The following is a 20,824-nucleotide window of genomic DNA, read 5'->3' as shown; positions in this document are numbered from 1 at the left end:
TCATTCATTTTCTTGTCGGCTTAGTCCCTTTATTAATCCGCCGTCGCCACAGCGGAATGAACCGCTAACTTATCCAGCAAAGTTTTTACGCAGCGGATGCCCTTCCAGCCGCAACCCATCTCTGGGAAATATAGTTCATTTAAATACAAAGAATAAAAATGCAATTGTTGGTAACAATGGACCTTGTTTGGCTAGCAATGCTTTACACATTATTGTATATTATGTTGAGCGAAGGGTCACCCATGCTCACACAGCAGCTCATTTGGATGTGTGCATGCCAGCGTTATGGGTATGATGACGTTAGCTGTCAGTGTGTCTCTCTAATAATGACGAATGGAACTTATTACATCAGTGTTAATTTCCCCTCCACAGATTGGTCTCAGATGCTGATACTTATCTGGCACTGATCGAATTGTACAAGTGTAATCGCTGAGAACAGACCCTATTAAAATCCGGGGCCTGTGCATCTGATATCAGCTCTTCTGGGAGGTCTGAGTAGTCATCACGCACTCTACCTGCTGACATTTCACTATTGTCAAACTCTCCAAAAAATACTTTTTGCTGCTCTTCAATGTGGCATCTGAAATCATAGGCATGTGTAGGGCACATGTTGGGCTTCCAGAAGTATAAAAAAGAAATTTGTTAATTTTCTCCCTTGGAAATGGATTTTTAACGGCAACTGATAAACATTTTAATACAGAGCTGTTGTCAGCTCTTTGCTGAAAACTTAAAGTACACTGCAAAATTAGCAGTGTTATTACAGCTCTAACAGAGTAAGGGTGCTTTCTCACCTGTGAATCCATTCAATAGGGTATGTGCCGAGCGCTGTTCCCATGCTAATACACTTCCGGTGACCTGTTATTGTGAACTTTTTTCCATTTTATACGGCTCCTTATACAGCATCGATGTTGTAATGTCATAAAAATACATTCAGTTAAATAAACTTTAGCATTTATTTAGTTGCTCAAGCGTAAAATGAGACAAAAAACTGTTTACTTGAACGCATCCGTCAGAATCGGCAGACTAATGCAGAAGCTCCATTGAATATAATGGGGTAAAATAAATGCTCGTATTATAAAGATATGGCGGGGGAAATTTAATTTAATGCAGAGCTTCTTGTACAATCTCAGACCCACTTTAAATCGGATATCACTCAGCTTGTGGAGATCGCTGATTTTTAAAGAAAACAGACCTTAAACGCTTGTTACATTGTTGCTCTTTGCTCTTGGTGCGGTTCGCTTTCACACTGCAAAGTTTCTTAATGGACCAAAAGAGCTAAAACAAGTCACGTGTAAGAGTAAACTCTCCTCACATTGGTCAGTTTCACGGTTTATTTCGCAGAGTCCCACTCAGCTGTCAAGGGGGGTGGTGGTTTGGTGGTGTTTGACAGGGTGCGCGTGACGTGTCTGAAGAGCGAGGAGGGATGCGGTGGGGAGGGGTGAGATGGGTGCACGACGTATTTGAGGATCAGGAGGGAGACACGTGATTTCCGGGAGATTGTCATTCGTTTGCGGGCACCCGGGAGTGTCTGTGCATTTGCGTGAGACTAACGAAGCTTTCGGAAGACTTGGGATGTCTGGAATGACCTCCCGCCCTGCTCATAATTCTCTCTTTATATGGCCGTATGCCATATAACCGTGATATAACCGGGCTCAAATCGTATCGCTTTCTCGATACAATCGATTCGCTCCAGAGTTCGTTTCATTCCACCTCATTCAAGCGATCTCGGAGCGATTGATTTGCCACGGATTGGCGGTTTCACATATGCCAATTGAACCGTGCCAACTGGGCAAACGAGACAGGTTCAGAAACAAAAGTCTAGGTGTGAAAGCACTCTTAAAATCAACTCTAAATAAGTGATTATAGTGTCCCAGTATATTCAAAGTTAAAATAACACTCTTAAGAGAGTGACTTGAACAACACTATGGGTTCTATTTTAATAATCTGGGCACAAGGTTTTAAGTGCATAGTGCAAAAACACCATGGCGTGTCCAAATCCACTGTTTTAAGGATGGAAAAATCCACTCTGCGCCGCGGCGCATGGTCTAATGTTGTGTTCACATCAGATGCGGAAGAAGTGTCAAGCACGAGCACGAATGATGCGAATTCCACAAATGGGGCGTATATACGCGCCCGCGAATTGAGCATTTTGCGCATTTGACGTGCTTAACATGCGTTTCGCACAAATCGCTCGAGTTCAAAAATCTGAACTTAAGCAGACACTCGCGCCGCGTTAACCAATCAGGAGCTTGCTCTTGCGGGGGCGTGACTGTCAGGTAGGGCCAGTTCGTCAAACTAGGCTCGGCTCAGTCAGAAGCACTGCTGAAAGCCTCCATCATCCAGGTTAAGTTTCTGGAGGAGTTTATGAGCTCACAGAGCTAGATGCACCTCTGAAAGCATCTAGTGTACTCAGACGCAGCCCTAAATGTATCGACGCTGTTTTTCAGCCTTCATAAAGCACATAAACACTGTTACTTTCTCAATAAAATCCATGTTAGCTATTTAGCAACGTAGCTAGAGTCACCAGGCAGACAGAAGCCCTGCCCATCACGCCAATCCACGTCTGTTTTGAAGTGAATTTGCCACGCGAATGAAGCAGGGTTTGACGTGCAAATCAAGCGAGTATGTTCACACAGTTATTTATGCACAAATAGCGTCTTTTAATGAGTTATGGGTGTGTTTTGAGAATAAACCAGAGTGTAATCTCCCATTTCTTTTAAGAGTCAGTATAGTCAGTAGAAAAGGCATGGAAGCAGTGTTTTTTATATTTATATGGAAAATAATATTTTTTGTAATACTTTAATCCTCAAACTCTTTTTTATTTGTAAAGATATTTGTGTATTGCTGCACATTTTGTGTGTATTTAGCAATGTGTAAGCGTTTAATGTGGATAAATAAAGCCCTCTGCGCTGGACTTTAGACCTGCTTTCAGCTGGTCTATTGCACAGTCAATTTTAGTTCCTTAAAATAGCAATGCGCCAACAACTTAAAGAGCCCATATTATACATGAAATAAGGTCATATCTTGGTTGTAAGGGTCTCCAACAACAGTCTAATATGCATGCAAGGTCAAAAAACACTTTCATGGTCTTATAATCTGCATTTATTTTTATCTAATTATCCCAGCGACTCCTGTATGAATCGTCCAGTGATTCATTTGTTCCCAAACCCCTCCTTAGCGCGAAGCTAATCTGCGCTGATTGGGCCGATGACAGTCTGTCGCGATTGGTCGACTGCCTTCAGTCAGAGAGGGAAATGGCCAATAGCTAATCAGCAATTTAAAAAGTAATCACAGTTCATACACGCTCGATAGTGTAGGCGTGGACTTTAGCTGCCACACTATGGCGAGTGGATAGTGCCACGGATAACCGAACGAAGGAGACAGTCGTGTACTCGCCATACCACACACACACAAAAACACACACACACCTCCGGATGACAACGCTCCCGCTTCAGCCCGCACCCGCCAGGTTTTAGCCTGAGAACCCGCTCCGTTTTCTGCCCGCCGCGCCCGGTCCCGATAGAGCGGAGAACACAACCAAATATCACCCAGTATACAGTCCAGACAGCCAAGCTGTCTGTATAAAAACACACACACAGCACAAAGTACACAAAGCTCGTTCGTTCGTTCGCTCTCTCTCGCTCTCTCTCTCTCTCTCTCTCTCTCCCTCTCTCTCCCCGTGCCAGATTTCTGCGGCGCGGGAATACATTTCCGAATAAATCGCGGGAGCAGAACTCTAGCACGGAGCTCCATAAACAAACAGCACGCGTCGCGTTTTTAACGTGACTTTGCACGCGATAAGATAATATATCCAGTTAACCTGATACAGTACACGCGGTTACAAGTAACAAATCACAACTAAATACATTTGCAAGCTAGAGTCAACGAGGCAACTTTAACCGCACGTACTTACACTTGAGAAATGTAGGAAGAAACCCATCCTGACGTCCATCAGTTACTCTTTACTGATCCTTCCTTTAACAAACTCAGATGAAGTATTCTTTGTAGCATGTAGCTTCCAGAAGTTTCCAACTGCTTGGTTATAATGCTGATGTTTCATCTTTGGGTAGAGACTCAATATATCCATCTGCAGTGTGACTTCAATCGACCGGCATGTTTGTGTGCGTGTGTTTGTGGGTGTGCGTGTGTTTGTGGGTGTGTGTGTGTGTGTGTGTGTCTGGGTTACTGCGTCAGAGGGCGGGGCCTCAGGTTTGAAATCTCCCGGGTTTGCGCGTGCACGTGAAAAACTTTGTTTCGTTCGTACGTCATGGCGAAACACCTAATGAGTCGGTATCAAGGCGACTCGTTTGAAGCACTATGATTCGACTCTTTTATAGATGAATCAACAGTTTTAAACACTGTATTCTTACAGATTTAAGCCTTAGCTGGATACTTCACTTCACTTAGAGCTGTGTTACACACTACATGGAGGGGAATTTTCAAAAACCCATAATATGGGCTCTTTAACACACCTCTTTTCTAGACCGGAACAGCCATGACTCCACAAAGCAGCACAAATGGATTTGCTATTTTAACAACGTGGCGCAAAACTGGAAAATTAGGGTTGCGCTGGTCGGAAAATGGCAATATGTAGCCGCAAACACGTCTTGCACCTTATTGCGCTAGTTGTATGACAGGGCCCTAAAATGAGTTATATTTACACTGGAATAGTTGCCAGTTCATTCCGCCAGAAATTTGAAATCTGAAGCCTCTGGTGAATTCGGGAAAACAAAAAATACAAAAAAACGTAGCTCCTGGGCCGTATTTGGTGCTCTCCATAAATGTATATAACGGTACATTTTCAGAATGAGTCTGGGATGAATTCAAGTGTTTCCCAATAGTAAAAAAAAAATCAAATAGACAGATTACACAATTGTCATGTGTGGTCATTCATTTCTGTCTATTTGATGACTAGTCTATGTATTAAATTTTATACAGACTCCCCAAATTTAGCCTTGTTTTAGCCAATAAGTCTTTTAGGCAAGGCCAGGCAAGGGTTTATTTATAAAGCACATTCCATACACAGTGGCAATTCAAAGTGCTTTACATAAACAAGAATAAAAGAAACAAGTAAAATAAAAAAAAAAAATAATTAAAAAAAAGTAAAAAAAAAAAAAAAAAAACAGGGAAATTGTGATATAAAAGAATGAAGAAGCAGAGAAAAACATAATAGTGCAAAAAAGTTAGATGTCTATTAGATGTCTATGATGTCTTGCTGGGTATCAACATTCCCAATTAAAACGTGTCTAATTAGCATTGGTTGTCTATGTTTATTAGTTGTTTAATACAACATACAAACCATATTCCAACTGAGTTTTATTTTATCCAACATGTTGTGCGCATTTCAGATGCCAAATCTATATTCCATATTAAGTAGAATTCATTCAGAAAGATCTTAGCTTTGAACGGCCTTTTGTACGTCTAATTTAAATAAAGCAACACCTCCAAGAAATGCACGAATCTGACATGAAAGCAAGTATCTGGAGTCAGCACTGGTTATTTGTGGGATCCAGCAAAAAAAAGGTTTTCTTTTTAGCGTATGCTATCTTGCGCTAAATGCCAGCGCTTAGCACAGCAGAATATCCTCTTGTCTCTTAACGCATTGGAGAGGACCCGCTTCACTAATTGAACTCATTTGATATAAATGTGTTAATTGCTCTAGTTGAGCAAGCGCTGTAATTGGGTCATGATTGCTCTTGCTCTCCTCTTCAGCATGCACACTTCCGCTAATAATATCAATGGAACTATCATGAGAGCTGCGCTACTGAACGCAGATTTCTTTTTTTTTTTCATCAAACAGTCATGAATTTACTGTAAAAAATGTCTGTGATTTCAATGGTGAAACACTACATGAACGAATACTGTAATAAATGCATTCATTAAAAGTAACTACAACCTTATTGTAAAGTGTTTCCTATTCATGTTCTAAGAATGTTTGTCTATCAACATTTTGAGAACATTTATTAAAAACAACATCTTAACAATGTTATGAGAAGGTTGTTCTGAAAAAAATTTTCTATCAAGATTACAAGAATGTTACCAAAGCATATTTATTTCCCCATTAAGTTATATACATTTTTTTGGAATGTTTTAGAACAGTTTATGTATTAACATTATGTTTGTGGAATAATATCATTGCTGTTTTCAAACCGGTTCATGTCGCCTTATGATATATTTTATTAGGACATTCCATCCACATAGGTCACACGTTACAGTAGGTTTCATTAGTTCATGTATTTACTAACATAAACTAAAAATAAACAATTATTGTACAGCATTTATTAATGGATTATTATCATCCAAATTTGTTAACATTAGTTACTGCACCGTGAGTTAACATGAACTAACATTAAACAGCTGTAATTTCACTAACTAACATGAACAAATACAGTAATAAATGCATTAGCTAACAGTAACTAATACAACCTTATTTTAAAGTGTTTCCTATTCTAAGGGTGTTTTTTTAATCAGTATTACAAGAATGTTTCCAAAACATATATTTATTCCCTATTAAGTTATATAAAAGTTTTAGAAAGTCTTTAGAACAGTTTTTTTTTTTTTTTTAGTTTATGTATTAACAACACAATCTCACGGCAATTCGTAACTTTTTCATTTAGTGGCTAATTTGTACGATCTAATTTGTACATTTTAGTACGATTTGCTCATACCCCAATGACGGTTATGTTTAGGGGTGGGGTTAGGTGCCACGCCTCCTTTTTAAAATCATACAATTTCATATGACTGAAATCGTACGAATTCGTACGAATAATCCACTAAACTGGCAAAACGTAAAATACTTACGTTTTCTCATGAGATCAGGCTGGTATTAACATTATTTTTGTCGTATAAAGTCATTGCTGTTTTTATACTGTTTCAGTCTCATGTTATATGTTCTCAGAACATTATTTAAAATGTTGTTAGCACATTTAATCCACATATTAACAGGTCACACGTTACTGTAGGTTTCATTAGTCCATATATTTACTAACATGAACTAAATATGAGCAGGACTTATTTATTAACGCACGATTAACATCCAAATTTGTTAACATTTGTAAATGCATCGTGAGTTAACATGAACTAACAATGAACAGCTGTAACTTCACTAACTAACATGAACAAATACAGTAATAAATGCATTAGCTAACAGTAATACAACCTTATTTTAAAGTGTTACCTATTCTAAGAGTGTTTTTTTTATTATTAATATTACAAGAATGTTTGCAAAACATATTTATTCCCTATTAAGTTATATAAAAGTTTTGGAATGTTTTTAGAACAGTTTTTTTTTTTTTTTTTTTTTGTATATGTATTAACAACAAAATCTCACGGCAATTCGTAACTTTTTCATTTAGTGGCTAATTTGTACAAATTCGTACGATCTAATTCGTACATTTTAGTACGATTTGCTCATCCCCCAATGATGGCTGTGTTTAGGGGTGGGGTTAGGTGCCACGCCTCCTTTTTAAAATCGTACAATTTCGTACGACTGAACTCGACTGAATTAACCACTAAACTGGCAAAACGTAAAATACTTAAGTTTTCCCATGAGATCAGGCTGGTATTAACATTCTTTTTGTCGTATAAAGTCATTGCTGTTTTTATACTGCTTCAGTCTCATGTTTTTAAAATGTTTAAAATGTTGTTAGCACATTTCATCCACATATTAACAGGTCACACGTTACAGTAGGTTTCATTAGTTCATATATTTACTAACATGAACTAAATATGAGCAGTACCTGTACATAATTTATTAACGCATTATTAACATTCAAATTTGTTAACATTAGTAAATGCATCGTGAGTTAACATGAACTAACAATGAACAACTGTATTTTAATTAACTAACATGAACAAATACAGTAATAAATGCATTAGCTAACAGTAACTAATACAACCTTATTGTAAAGTGTTACCACTAATGTTAACAAATTTGGATGTTAATAATGCATTAATAAATTATGTACAAGTATTGTTCATATTTACTTCATGTTAGTAAATATATGAACTGATGAAACCTCATTGTGAAGTGTAATCCATTAATATGTGGATGGAATGTTCTAATAACATTTTGAATAATGTTATGAGAACATACACAGTTAAAGTCAGAAATATTAGCCCCTGTTTGAATTTTTTTCTTTTATAAATAATTCTTAAATAATATTTAACAGAGCAAGGGAATTTTCTCAGTCTGTCAGATAATATTTGTTCTTCTGGAGAAAGTCTTATTTGTTTTATTTAGGCCAGAATTTTATTTTTTAAAATATTTTAAGTTCAACATTATTAGCCCCTTTAAGCTTTATATTTTTTTTTTATAGTCTACAGAACAAACCATCATTATACAATAACTTGGCTAATTAACCTAGTTAAGCCTTTAAACATCACTTTAAGCCGCATAGAAGTGTCTTGAAAAATATTTAGTAAAATATTATTTAGTGTCATCATGGCAAAGCTAAAAGAAATCAGTTATTAGAAATGAGTTATTAAAACTATTATGTTAAGAAATATGTAGAAACAAATCTTCTCTCCATTAAATAGAAATTGGGGAAAAATATAAAGAGGGGAACTTCAACAGACTTAAACAGTACCTCAAAATAATGTTAATCTAAAAAAAAAGAACTAATATTATATGACTTAACAGGAATATCTTTATATATTAGAAATGATAGCTGGGAATTACAAAACCAATCAACAATTGAAATTTCACATATAAAACGAAAGCTTTCTGCAAATATTTGTTGCTTTTATTTTCCAGTTTGCCCATTCTTTGTCTTTCATTGTTTTTTTTTTGTCTTTGCTCTTTTTCCAGCTCCCCTCTCCAATTCTAAACATGAATAATTCATTTGCAGCGCAGCCCCAGCAGTGCACCAAGACACAACACAATAACCTTTTTCCACTTCAAAACCATCTCCCAAATTTGTCAAAAATGACACTGAAAAATACCCAAGATGTTACGAACTAAACTCATGAAGTAAAAAAAAAAAAAGAGTGAAACCTGGTCTCTCAATTTCAACCAGTGCGTTTCAGTCTGCATTCTGTAGCTCCACTGTGTTTGGGTTGCATTTATGCTCTCGTGTCATTCAAGCAAACAGACAGCATCTCATATTTCCTCCATAAATTATTGAATTTTGTTGCAAACCATGCAAAAAAAAAAAAAAAAAAATGACCGGCAGCCACAGAAATGATTCATCTATATTTCAGAAGGATAAATACATTGTGCATGATGTGCCGTATGAAATAATCATGCATGTGGAGCGAGGCTGATACTGCATTCTGTGTGTGTGTGTGTGTGTGTGTGTGTGTGATTCACTGTGGATGCTGGGTCAGTCAACGTGAAAATAAATCTGCTTTCTTAATTCAGGTCAAATGGGTCACATTTTAGTTTAGGTACCAATTCTCAATGTTAGCGAGTGGCTTACCACCTGCCTTTTCTTTTATTTATTTATTTATTTATTTATTTATTTATTTATTTATTTATTTATTTATTTATTTATTTATTTATTTATTTATTTATTTATTTATTAATTTATTAATTAATTTATTTATTTATTGTTTGTTTGTTTGTTTGTTTGTTTGTTTGTTTGTTTGTTTGTTTATTTATTTATTTATTTATTTATTTATGTGCTGTATGTATGTATAGATGTATGTATGTATGTATGTATGTATGTATGTATGTATGTATGTATGTATGTATGTATGTATGTATGTATGTATGATTGTATTTATTTATTTATTTATTTATTTATTTATTTGTTTGACATGGACATCACAATTACAATGGACAGCCAAATGCGTTTGTTTAAGTGTTTTAGCAAACTTGCTAATTCTCAACACCTGTCCACAGGAAGCTTAGAAACTGACAAAATGGAAATATAATAAAAACATGCACAATAATTATTTACATAAAATTACTGCAGGCAAAAGCAAAGGGGACATGATCCAACCAACTAACAGTAGACTATTTGTGCAAACACTGCTGTTTTGTTTTTAACCACTTTTTAAGAGCACTACAAAAAATATTTACATTACTTTTTTTTTTTTTTAGATTTTAAGCTAACCGGTAAATCATTCCACAGTTTGGCTCCCTTTACAGAGAAGACAGATTGACCAAACGAGGTCTTACACTTTGGAACTAGACAGTCACCATTAGCAGTTGCCCTTGTAACTCTGTGGGAGGTTTTGATGCCGATTGATTAGCTCAGAAAACAGGATTGGAACATGATTATTTAAACATTTAAAAACCAATTTAAGATAACTCAATTGATAATCGAAACTAAACAGGTTATGTTTATATAAAACATCACAATGATGCCATCGCATAGGCTTTAAGTCTGTAATTTTAACTGCTTTTTTATATATTGAGTCTATAGGCTTCAATGTTGTTAAAGAGGCTTGTGACCAAGATGTAATGCAATACGTCAGTTGAGAGAATATCATTGTGTGCATGTATAATTTTGCAGCGTGATATTTTAAAAACCTTCTAATAAAACGAAAACAATTTAGACTTGGCTTAACTTTCTTGCTCATATTTTTAACATGACTATCAAATTTTAAATGAATGTCTAAAGATATTTAAATTCATTCACTTCTTTAATTACTTTATTTTTTTTTGTCAGCACCTCAAATGTATCCCGTACAGGCCTATTTCTTATAGAAAAACACATAGAAATGGTTTTCTTGACATACAACGTTAAATGAGACAGTTCAAGCCATCTTGAAATGAGTTGTAAAGCCTGGGTCATTTCGATATTGGCTGTTTGTTATAATAATATAATATATAATGAGCTGAAACAACACAATTCTGAAGATTTTTTGAGGAAACTTAATTGATTTATTTATGTTCAATCTACTTAACCACTTACGGTACCGGGTCCGTGATGTCATCGACTTTCGCTTTCAGATTTAAAGGGCTATCGTTGCACCAGACCCCCGTAAGTGGTGTCGTTTAAAAGTGTAGAATCTATATTTTATGCACATATGCATCACTTTGTTTTTTATTCTACTGCATAAAAGTTATTTACACTTAAATACACAGTATTTTAGAGACCCGAGCTAGGTATTTTACATTGGTTCATTTTCATATTTTTTTATATGACATATGTACAAGTCATAGCTCAAATGAAAGCTCTTGCCGGTGCTCATACAGTTCTAGCATTCTTTTTACTGAATTATATTCATATGTCAAACAGTTGTTGAATGAATTGTGATGTGTCCATGGCGCAGAAATGTAAACAATTCATTTATGATCAATAAGCAGCCCCAGATAGCACAGACAGCTGTCATCTCTTACCTTATGCTGTGCCCTTCAGGGCCATTCTCCTCTGATTTTGAGGTGATGTGCATAAGTAATCCTTTTATATGTCTGATGTGGTCCAAACACAGTGAATTATGTTTGATCAAACAAAAGAATAGTGAAATATGTAAACAATGATCAGTCCCTGTGGCTTGTACAGCACCTCTCATCAGTTGGAATGCAATAACTTTTGCATAGATTATGGTGGAGACATTTTTCTTTTTGCCTATGATTACAGACATGTGCAGGAACCACCAAAATTAATTACAGCACGCTAGACCACACAGAACCTAAAAGGTACACTTTCAAATTTGAGTTTATAAAAAAAAAAATACAAAAAGCGCCTCTTTTTTTAGGTATTTATTATAACACAGACAACATATACAGTTATTTTAAACACTTTCAATAGTGTTTTAAGAAAATTCAAAGGGTTTTCTTTAAAATGATACCAAATTTTTGCATTTACACCTCTGCATGTGGATTTGGGAAGCTTTTAAATTTGGGTAGGCAAAATCCAGGAAATCCCCAAATAGCAGCAGAGTTTAAGTGGTTAAAAAACTAAAATACATTATTTTAATGGATTTGTGTTGAGACAACACGAATGAATTGTGTGTAGCCCTGCATTGGAGTGACAATTGCATCTTAAAATAAAGTGTGATTGTAAAATTTGATTTAATCCAAATGCAAATTGACTTGCTGTTTCTGTTTCAGTATATCGAAATGACAATACAAGAGCCTTCAAAATCAATAGTAACTTCATAGCAATGTGGATCTGGACCTGTGCAAGTCTTTGCCGGGAGAACTTGTGCTCCCACAATGCAACTGTTCCAACTCAGTGGGGTGCTGGAGTTAAGAAAGCAGCGCATGTCTCCTTCAAAGGCTGATAATATGAATTCAGAGGCCATCATCTTTGGACTGACAACAGGAGATTTCAGTTGCATGCTGGGAGAGTGGGTTGAAAGCGGGAGCATTGAAATTCATTTCAAATCCGGTGGATTACTACACACTTCTGTGGGCTATACTTCAAAAGCGAGCGAGGATGCATTTCAGACAAACCCAAATACCTAATGAGCCACGACAATCACTTTCGTTTTAAACACACAAGCAATCATTTTGTTTATTGTGATTGATTAAACAGTAAACAATATTTGATTTGGTATTTTTCAAGACACTTCTATACAGCTTAAAGTGACATTTAAAGGCTGAACTAGGTTAATTAGGTTAACAAAGCATGTTTGGGTAATTAGGCAAGTTGTTATATGACGATGGTTTGTTCTGTAGACTATCGAAGGTAAATTTAGCTTAAAGGGGCTAAGAACTTTGACCTTAAAGTTGTGTTTAAAAAAATTAAAACTGCTTTAATTGTAGCCAAAATAAAACAAGTAAGACTTTCTCCAGAAGTCAAAAGTTTATCAGACATACTGTGAAAATGTCTTTGCTCCGTTAAACATCATTTTGGAAAATTTAAAAAATAAAATAAAATTTTATTTTATTATATAAAATAATTCTGACTTCAACTGTATGTCCCCTGTTTACCAATCTTTTGTAAGTAAATGTTCACCCGACACTTATTTTTAAGCTCCACAATGTGTCCCAGGATGTTTTTGTGTTTGCTGGTGGCTGGAGGGTGTGGCGAAGGGGTTGAAAAAATCCAAGTCCAGGGTTAACCATGAACCCTGACCTTAATCATCCCTGATTAGTGCTCTCATCCCCCGAGGAACAGGCAGTCTGGATCCTGGATTTAACATTGATTAGCTGGGAACATGTTGTTCAGCCTTCTGTCACCCACGTGGAGCATCGGCAGACATTGGAGTTAAATATGTTTACAGTCGGTCAGCTGGTCAGCTATTTTTGTGTGTTTGTTTGTTTCTATATTATCCTCTAACATACTACAGTTCTGATTCTTGAGTGATGATTATTAGATTACCATTGACATTTGCATTAATCGAACATACAGTTGAAGTTGGCCATTATACACATGATTCGCCTTCCTGTGATTTTTCTTTTTCAAATATTTCCCAATAAGGTGTTTAACAGAGAAAGGAATTTTCACATTATTTCCTATAATGTTTTTTTTTCTCTGGAGAAAGGTTTATTCGTTTTATTTTGGCTAGAACTTTAATTTTTGTTTCATTTTAGTTTTAGTTTTTAATAGTTTAAATGGTTCAAAAACACTTTCAAGGTCAATATTATTAGTACCCTTAAGCAATATATATATATATATATATATATATATATGTATGTATGTATGTATGTATGTATATATATATATATATATATATATATATATATATATATATATATATATATATATATATATATATATATATATATATATATATATGCACAGTTGAAGTCAAAATTATTAGCCCCCCTGAATTATTAGCGCCCCTGTTTATTTTTTTCCCCAATTTCTTTTCAATGGAGGCAAGATTGTTTCAGCACATTTCTAATCATAATAGTTTTAAAAACCTATTTCTAATAACTGATTTATTTTATCTCTGACATGATGACAGTAAATAATATTTTACTTGATATTTTTCAAGACACTTCTATACAGCTTAAAGTGACATTTAAAGGCTTAACTAGGTTAATTGGGTTAACTAGGCAGGTTAGGGTAATTAGGCAAGTTATTCTATAACAATGGATTGTTCTGTAGACTATCAAAAAAAATTTTTGCTCTAAAGGGCTAATAATTTTGTCCCAAAAATGTTTTTTAAAAAATTAAAAACTGCTTATATTCTTGCCGAAATAAAACAAATAAGACTTTTTCCAAAAGATAAAGATATTATCAGACATACTGTGAAAATTTCCTTGCTCTGTTAAACATCATTTGGGAAATATAAAAAAAGAAAAAAAAATCAAAAGCGGGCTAATATTTCTGACTTCAACAACTGTGTATATATATATATACAAACACACACACACACACACACACACACACACACGCACACACACACACACACACACACACACACACACACACACACATATATATATATATAAAAAAAAAATACTAATACTTCCCTTCTTAGACTTTACAGACCTGAAACTTGCCTATAGCACTTATTCATTGTTGCTCTTGGTTGTGTAAATTGCTTCCTTGTCCTCATTTGTAAGTCGCTTTGGATAAAAGTGTCTGCTAAATGACTAAATGTAAATGTAAATATATATATATATATATATATATATATATATATATATATATATATATATATATATATATATATATATATATATATATATATATATATATATATTTCAGAAGGTAAATCAAAGTTAAATTACAGAAATTTACTGTAAAATAACAGAGGTTGAATTACAGAAATTTATCAGAAATGTATATTTAAGTAAATCTTTATAATTTAATGTCTGTTCTTTTACAGTAAATTTCTGGAATTTAATGCCTGTTATTTTAACATTTTTTAATAAAATAAATAATAATAAACCGTAAAAATACAGATTTTTTACAGTGATAAACATTTTCTTATTGTATACAGCTCAAACCACTGATATACAATGACTTGCCTAGTTAACCTAATTAACCTAGTTAAATGTCACTTCAAGCTGAATACTAGTATCTTGAAAAATATCTAGTAAAATATTATGTATTTTATGTATTTTATTGTCATCATGAAAAATGTTATAGTAAATGAGTAATAGTAAATGTTTAAAAATGTGTTGGGAAAAAAAATCTTTCCATTAAACAGATGTTTATACAGGGGGCTAATAATTCGGGAGAGACTTCAACTGTAGTTCATAACATCTGAAAGTAAGGTCATATTTGAAAATAAACATCAAAAATGATCATGTGTCTAAAAATTACAGAGATGGTGTTATAGATGGTATTATCTTGGTGCTTTGACAAATGACACAGTTACCTACACTTATATTCTATGACCGTAATAAAATGCAGTAGCATTATACTGTTTATTCAATTAGATAATTGTATACAAAACTGTATAAGCCAATCTCTGCTTCTGTTGAACAGAGAAAATCTTTTTTTTTTTTTTTTGCTTAATATTTTCATTGCAAAAACTGACAAAACATTATATGTTGTCCAAAATAATACACAATATAAACCTATAAAAATGTACACACAATATTATATAGGCATATTATACACACAGGCAAGTCTGAATGACCAAAATCCACAGTTAAATTAAAATCTGAAAGCTGCTATGACAAATACAGTAGCATCTGTAGTAGTCTATGTGAACTATATGTTGAAGTCAGAATTATTAGCCCCCTTTTAAATTTTTTTGGTCTTTTTTTTTAATATTTCCCATATGAGCAAGCATATTTTCACAGTATGTCTGATAATATTTTTTCTTCTGGAGAAAGTCTTATTTGTTTTATTTTGGCTAGAATAAAATCTGTTTCTTATTTTTTGAAAACCATTTTAAGGTCAAAATTATTAGCCCCTTTAAGCAATTTTATTTATATTGTCAATGAACAAACCATCATTATAAAATAACTTGGCTAATTACCCTAACCTGCCCAGTTAATCTAATTAACCTAGTTTAGCCTTTAAATGTCACTTTAAGCTGTATAGAAGTGTCTTGAAAAATATCTGTCAACATGGCAAAGATCCGTTTTAATTTATTAGTTAATAAATCAGTTATTAGAAATGAGTTGTTAAAACTATTATGATTAGAAATGTGTTGAAAAAAAATAGATATATAATATCATTTTTCTTTGTTTCTTTTTCTTTTTGCAGTTTTGGTTTTCAGTGAAAAGATTTTCAAAAACAATGTGTGTATTCATGCAAATTGCTTGACATTTAATACACCCAACACTTTGTGTGGTGGTGTCAAAGAGATGTGCGGTCATGTAAATGTGTAGTCATGGAAATTCTGCCGAACCTGATAGTGCTGCAATACAGCAACAATTCTATTCTATTCTATTCTATTCTATTCTATTCTATTCTATTCTATTCTATTCTATATACCAGATCCAAACGTTGTCTCTGAGTTTGAAAGGGTGTAAGCTTTCACATATAAAATCATAATCATTTCGTACTGAAACAGGGCCCACTTACAAAACACACCATGAAATAGCTGTGAAATGATGCCATCCTCAAATTCCAAAAACACAGCTCAGCTAATCTAAGAATTCTGCTTGAATTTCCCTTTTTTTTCTCTCTCCATTCTAATTTTAACCTTTTCAAGACAACAGCGCGCAGATGCATTTCCCAGTTTTCCATTTGCACTGCTGGTAGCAGGTCTCAGACGACTGCATGTAAACTAGGAGCTATAACCCCCTCTAGGGTATCAAATCCTGGACTCTCATTTCTAACTAGGTCAATGCTTGCTATAGCTGCAGACTCTCTATTTCTCCTTTTCTGTCTGTCTCTCTCTCTCTCTTTTCAACCTCTGTGCACCACAAGATCCATTTCTCATCTCGTATGCATCAACATCACAGTAATTTGTGTCCATTTATACAGTCATTTGACTGTAAGCAATATTATCCTGAAAATAAATGAATGAGATTTCAAGAACTAACCATCATAATTGTGCCGTTTCCCTGGCTGTGTCGGTGTGAACTGTAAGAATGGCTGCAGTTGTTGAAGGCTTTTTTTTTTTTCTGTTTCGAGCTCTGGGCGACTGACTGAGTGATTGGCTCAGTTGCAAAACAGTCACGTCCAATAGTTCAATACTCCGCTCCCTCAGGTCTGCCAGCGCTGGCTTCAAAGAGACATCACGTGCGGATTCTTTTATCTTATGAAGGCAATAAATGTTTTACATACATTTGCTTTTGATGGAATATAGAGTCAAATAACAACGCAGAATGTTTTATGCCTTTAATTGGGGTTAGCGAATCTAAGCACGATACCATGTTGTTTTCTTTTCAGGATCAAGATATCTTATTACATCCACGGGGGCCTTGTATATTCTGGATGTGCAGTCGGAGGATGCGGTGAATATTTATCGCTGTACCACGCGGCACCGATACACAGGGGAGACCAGACAGAGTAACAGTGCCCGACTGCTTTTATCAGGTGAGCGGCCTTTGTGTTGGTGTCACTTCTCATAAACCTTCTGATTTCAATGATAAAAACAGTAAAAATGGTACAGTAAAAATCTGTAATCTGGTTCACAGTAAGACCCAATCCCAATTCTATTTCATACTCCTTTCCATTGGCCCTTGAAACAGAGTAAAAAAGGATTTATAAACATATACTACGCACCCTAATGTCTTTATGTCGTCAGTGTATCTGTCTGCAGACTGTAAGACAGGGGCGTAAGATCAAGGGGCGTAACTTGTAGTTATCGAGATCCCATTGAATCATGCGAGATGTCACAACGAGATGCTGTTGGCAAGATGGCAGAAATACTTACCAGAGAACATTTTCATCAAATGTTTTCATGGGCTTTCTCCAAAATTTGCCACAACCAATCCAATTAATATATAATTATAATCATTCATTTAGCAACGCCACTCACTGACTTCTTTGTCTGTTTTGTCATGACAGTTAGCCTGCTCAGGGTCACCCTCTGTGGTTACAAGTAACAACACAATGTCGAGCACGTCAAGTATGAAAGCCTCCACAACTCACGGCTGTTCGTTGATAACTGTAATAGTTGGGTTTAGATTTGGGGAAGGTGTAGATGTTAATAACTGTGATTGTTGGGTTTAGGGTTGGGGTAAGTGTGGACGATAATAACTGTGATGGTTGGGTTTAGGTTTGGGGAAGGTCTAGACGTTATTAACTGTGATGGTTGGGTTTAGGTTTGGGGAAGGTGTAGACATTAATAACTGTGATGGTTGGGTTTAGATTTGGGTTTGGTGTAGACGTTAATAACTGTGATGGTTGGGTTTAGGTTTGGGGAAGGTCTAGACGTTATTAACTGGGATGGTTGGGTTTAGGTTTGGGGAAGGTGTAGACATTAATAACTGTGATGGTTGGGTTTAGATTTGGGTTTGGTGTAGACGTTAATAACTGTGATGGTTGGGTTTAGGTTTGGGGAAGGTCTAGACGTTAATAACTGTGATGGTTTTGTTTAGAGTTGTGGTAGGTATTGACGTTAATAACTGTGATGGTTGGGTTTAGCTTTGGGGACGGTGTAGACGTTTATATTGATGATGGTTAAGTTTAAGTTTGGGTTTGGTGTAGACGTTAATAACTGTGATGGTTAGGTTTAGGTTTGGGTTTGGTGTAGACGTTAATAACTGTGATGGTTGGGTTTAGAGTTGGGGAAGGTGTAGACGTTAATAACTGTGATGGTTGGATTTAGGTTTGGATTTGGTGTAGACGTTAATAACTGTGATGGTTGGATTTAGGTTTGGGTTTGGTGTAGACGTTAATAACTGTGATGGTTGGGTTTCGGTTTGGAAAAGGTGTAGACGTTAATAGCGATCATGCTTTGGTTTAGGTTTGGGTTTGTGTAGACATTAATCACTGTGATGGTTGGGTTTAGGTTTGGGGAAGGTGTAAACATTAATAGTGATGATAGTTAGGTTTAGGTTTGGGCTTGGTGTAGACGTTAATAACTGTGATGGTTGGGTTTAGGTTTGGGGAAGGTGTAGACATTAATAACTGTGATGGTTAGGTTTAGGTTTGGGTTTGTTGTAGACGTTAATAACTGTAATGGTTGGATTTAGGTTTGGGTTTGGTGTAGACATTAATAACTGTGATGGTTGGATTTAGGTTTGGGTTTGGTGTAGACATTAATAACTGTGATGGTTGGGTTTAGGTGTGGAGTATTCGTAAACGTTAATAATTATGATAAGTGGGTTAAGGTTCGGGGTTGGTGTAGACATTAATAACTTTGATGGTTGGCTTTAAGTTAGGGGAAGGTGTAGACGTTAATAACTGTGATGGTTGGGTTTAGGTGTGGAGTAGGGGTAGACGTTCATAGCGATTATGCTTGGGTTTAGGTTTGGATTTGGTGTAGACGTTAATAACTGTGATGGTTGGGTTTAGGGTTGGGGAAGGTGTAGACGTTAATAACTGTGATGGTTTGGGTTTGGTGTAGACGTTAATAACTGTGATGGTTGGGTTTAGGTGTGGAGTAGGTGTAGACGTTAATAACTGATGTACAGTGCCATCCTGCTGACAACATAGCTCTGACATGTGGATCTCTATAACTTCAAGTTACACCTCTACTACAAATTACGCCTCTTCTTGTTACGCCCCTGTCTTGCAGTCCGCAGACAGACCCTACTCGTGTTCTCTGTTTTGCTTCATATGGAAGTTGAACTTAATGCATTACGTAAGCGCTAATGCAAATCTTCCATATGAATGAACTGAAAACACTTGCTCTGATGTGCTCCCATTGTGCCATTGGAAACACACCGTTGCATTTTGCATTTTTGTCAGAGAGCGATGTATGCCCACAGCTGAAAAAGTCAACTTCTGTGCGAAAAAACACCTGATGTCATGCATTCCAGCACTAAGACCATTGATAAAGTGGTTGCCAAGCAACATAAAAAGTGCAGGTCACTACTCTAATGTCAACAAAAAAGCAGTTTGGTTCATTTCGCTTTATCCTAACTTAATTTTTTGTGCAGTTTTCGGACAGATTGGCCATTATCAAAATGTTAAATTATTAAATTTAAATATGTTATATGTTAAATATTTTAGTATGTGTCTCTCCTTGTGGGAATATTGTTTGTAATGTCATATGACTTTCTCATCAGACACGCTTATGGTCGTATTTTAGTAATTGTGTACAAAGTGTAGATGTTAGTACTTCAAAATATTTGTGCTTAACATTATAATAGTAGTTTACTGTACTATTTTTGGAATTTTATGGTTTCTGCCATATTTTTAACAGTAAAATATGATGGATAAGTTGGCGGGTCATTCCACTGTGGTGATCCCTGATAAATAAAGGGACTAAACCGAAGAAAAATGAATTAATTAATGTTTTTCCTAGAGATGGGTTGCGGCTGGAAGAGCATCCGCTGCGTAAAAACGTGTTGGATAGGTTGGCGGTTCATTCCGTTGTGGCGACCCTGGATTAATAAAAGGACTAAGACGAAAAAAAAAATTAATGAAATAATGTTGAAAAAGAATCAATTTTGAAGATTGTTAGAAACCATTGGCTTCCATAGTAGGAAAAAATATATAATATAATATAATATAATATAATATAATATAATATAATATAATATAATATAATATAATATTCATACTTTCTTTCAGAACCTGTGGATTCTGCTCCGGTGATTCTGGATGGGTTTGAACGGAAGGAGGTTATGGTGGGTCATCGGGTGGAGCTCCCATGTAAAGCATCTGGTCACCCTCCGCCCAGGTATCGCTGGCTGAGAGACAACAGTCCATTGGAATCAGATAGCCGGTACCATCAGAGTGTATCAGGCCTCCTCATCGAGGCCACACGACCCAGCGATGCAGGCAGTTATGTGTGTGAGGTGTGGAACAGCTTCGGAAATGCCAAAGTGGTCGGACGGCTGGTTGTCAAACGTAAGTTATCTTTTACAATTTTTTTATTTAAAATCTCATTTTTGAGATCTACTTGTATTGTTTTTTGCACAATATCAAAGCTAAGTATAGTACGAAGTTTA

The 20,824-nt window shown here is 35.3% G+C and overlaps 2 protein-coding genes across 5 annotated transcripts in view; both read left to right on the top strand.

Annotated features, from left to right (window-relative positions):
* atm (ATM serine/threonine kinase) overlaps positions 1 to 20,824 on the top strand; it is a 537,450-nt gene that overhangs the window by 396,838 nt on the left and 119,788 nt on the right. The gene's annotated exons all lie outside the window — the stretch shown is intronic.
* dscamb (Down syndrome cell adhesion molecule b) overlaps positions 1 to 20,824 on the top strand; it is a 268,823-nt gene that overhangs the window by 141,734 nt on the left and 106,265 nt on the right. For all 4 annotated transcript variants that reach the window (XR_012391241.1, XM_073924332.1, XM_073924331.1 and 1 more), the window contains exons 4-5: positions 17,148 to 17,294; positions 20,445 to 20,723. Coding sequence is in view for 2 of the 4 variants with exons in the window: in XM_073924331.1 (XP_073780432.1) it covers positions 17,148 to 17,294; positions 20,445 to 20,723 (426 nt within the window). In the remaining 2 variants the exon portion in view is untranslated. The remainder of the gene's footprint in view (positions 1 to 17,147; positions 17,295 to 20,444; positions 20,724 to 20,824) is intronic.

The sequence above is a fragment of the Danio rerio genome, chromosome 15 (genome assembly GCF_049306965.1).
Source record: "Danio rerio strain Tuebingen ecotype United States chromosome 15, GRCz12tu, whole genome shotgun sequence".
In the NCBI taxonomy this organism is placed as follows: domain Eukaryota; kingdom Metazoa; phylum Chordata; class Actinopteri; order Cypriniformes; family Danionidae; genus Danio; species Danio rerio.
Note: the sequence above shows the minus strand (reverse complement) of the source record. Positions and strands in the feature narration are given on the sequence as shown.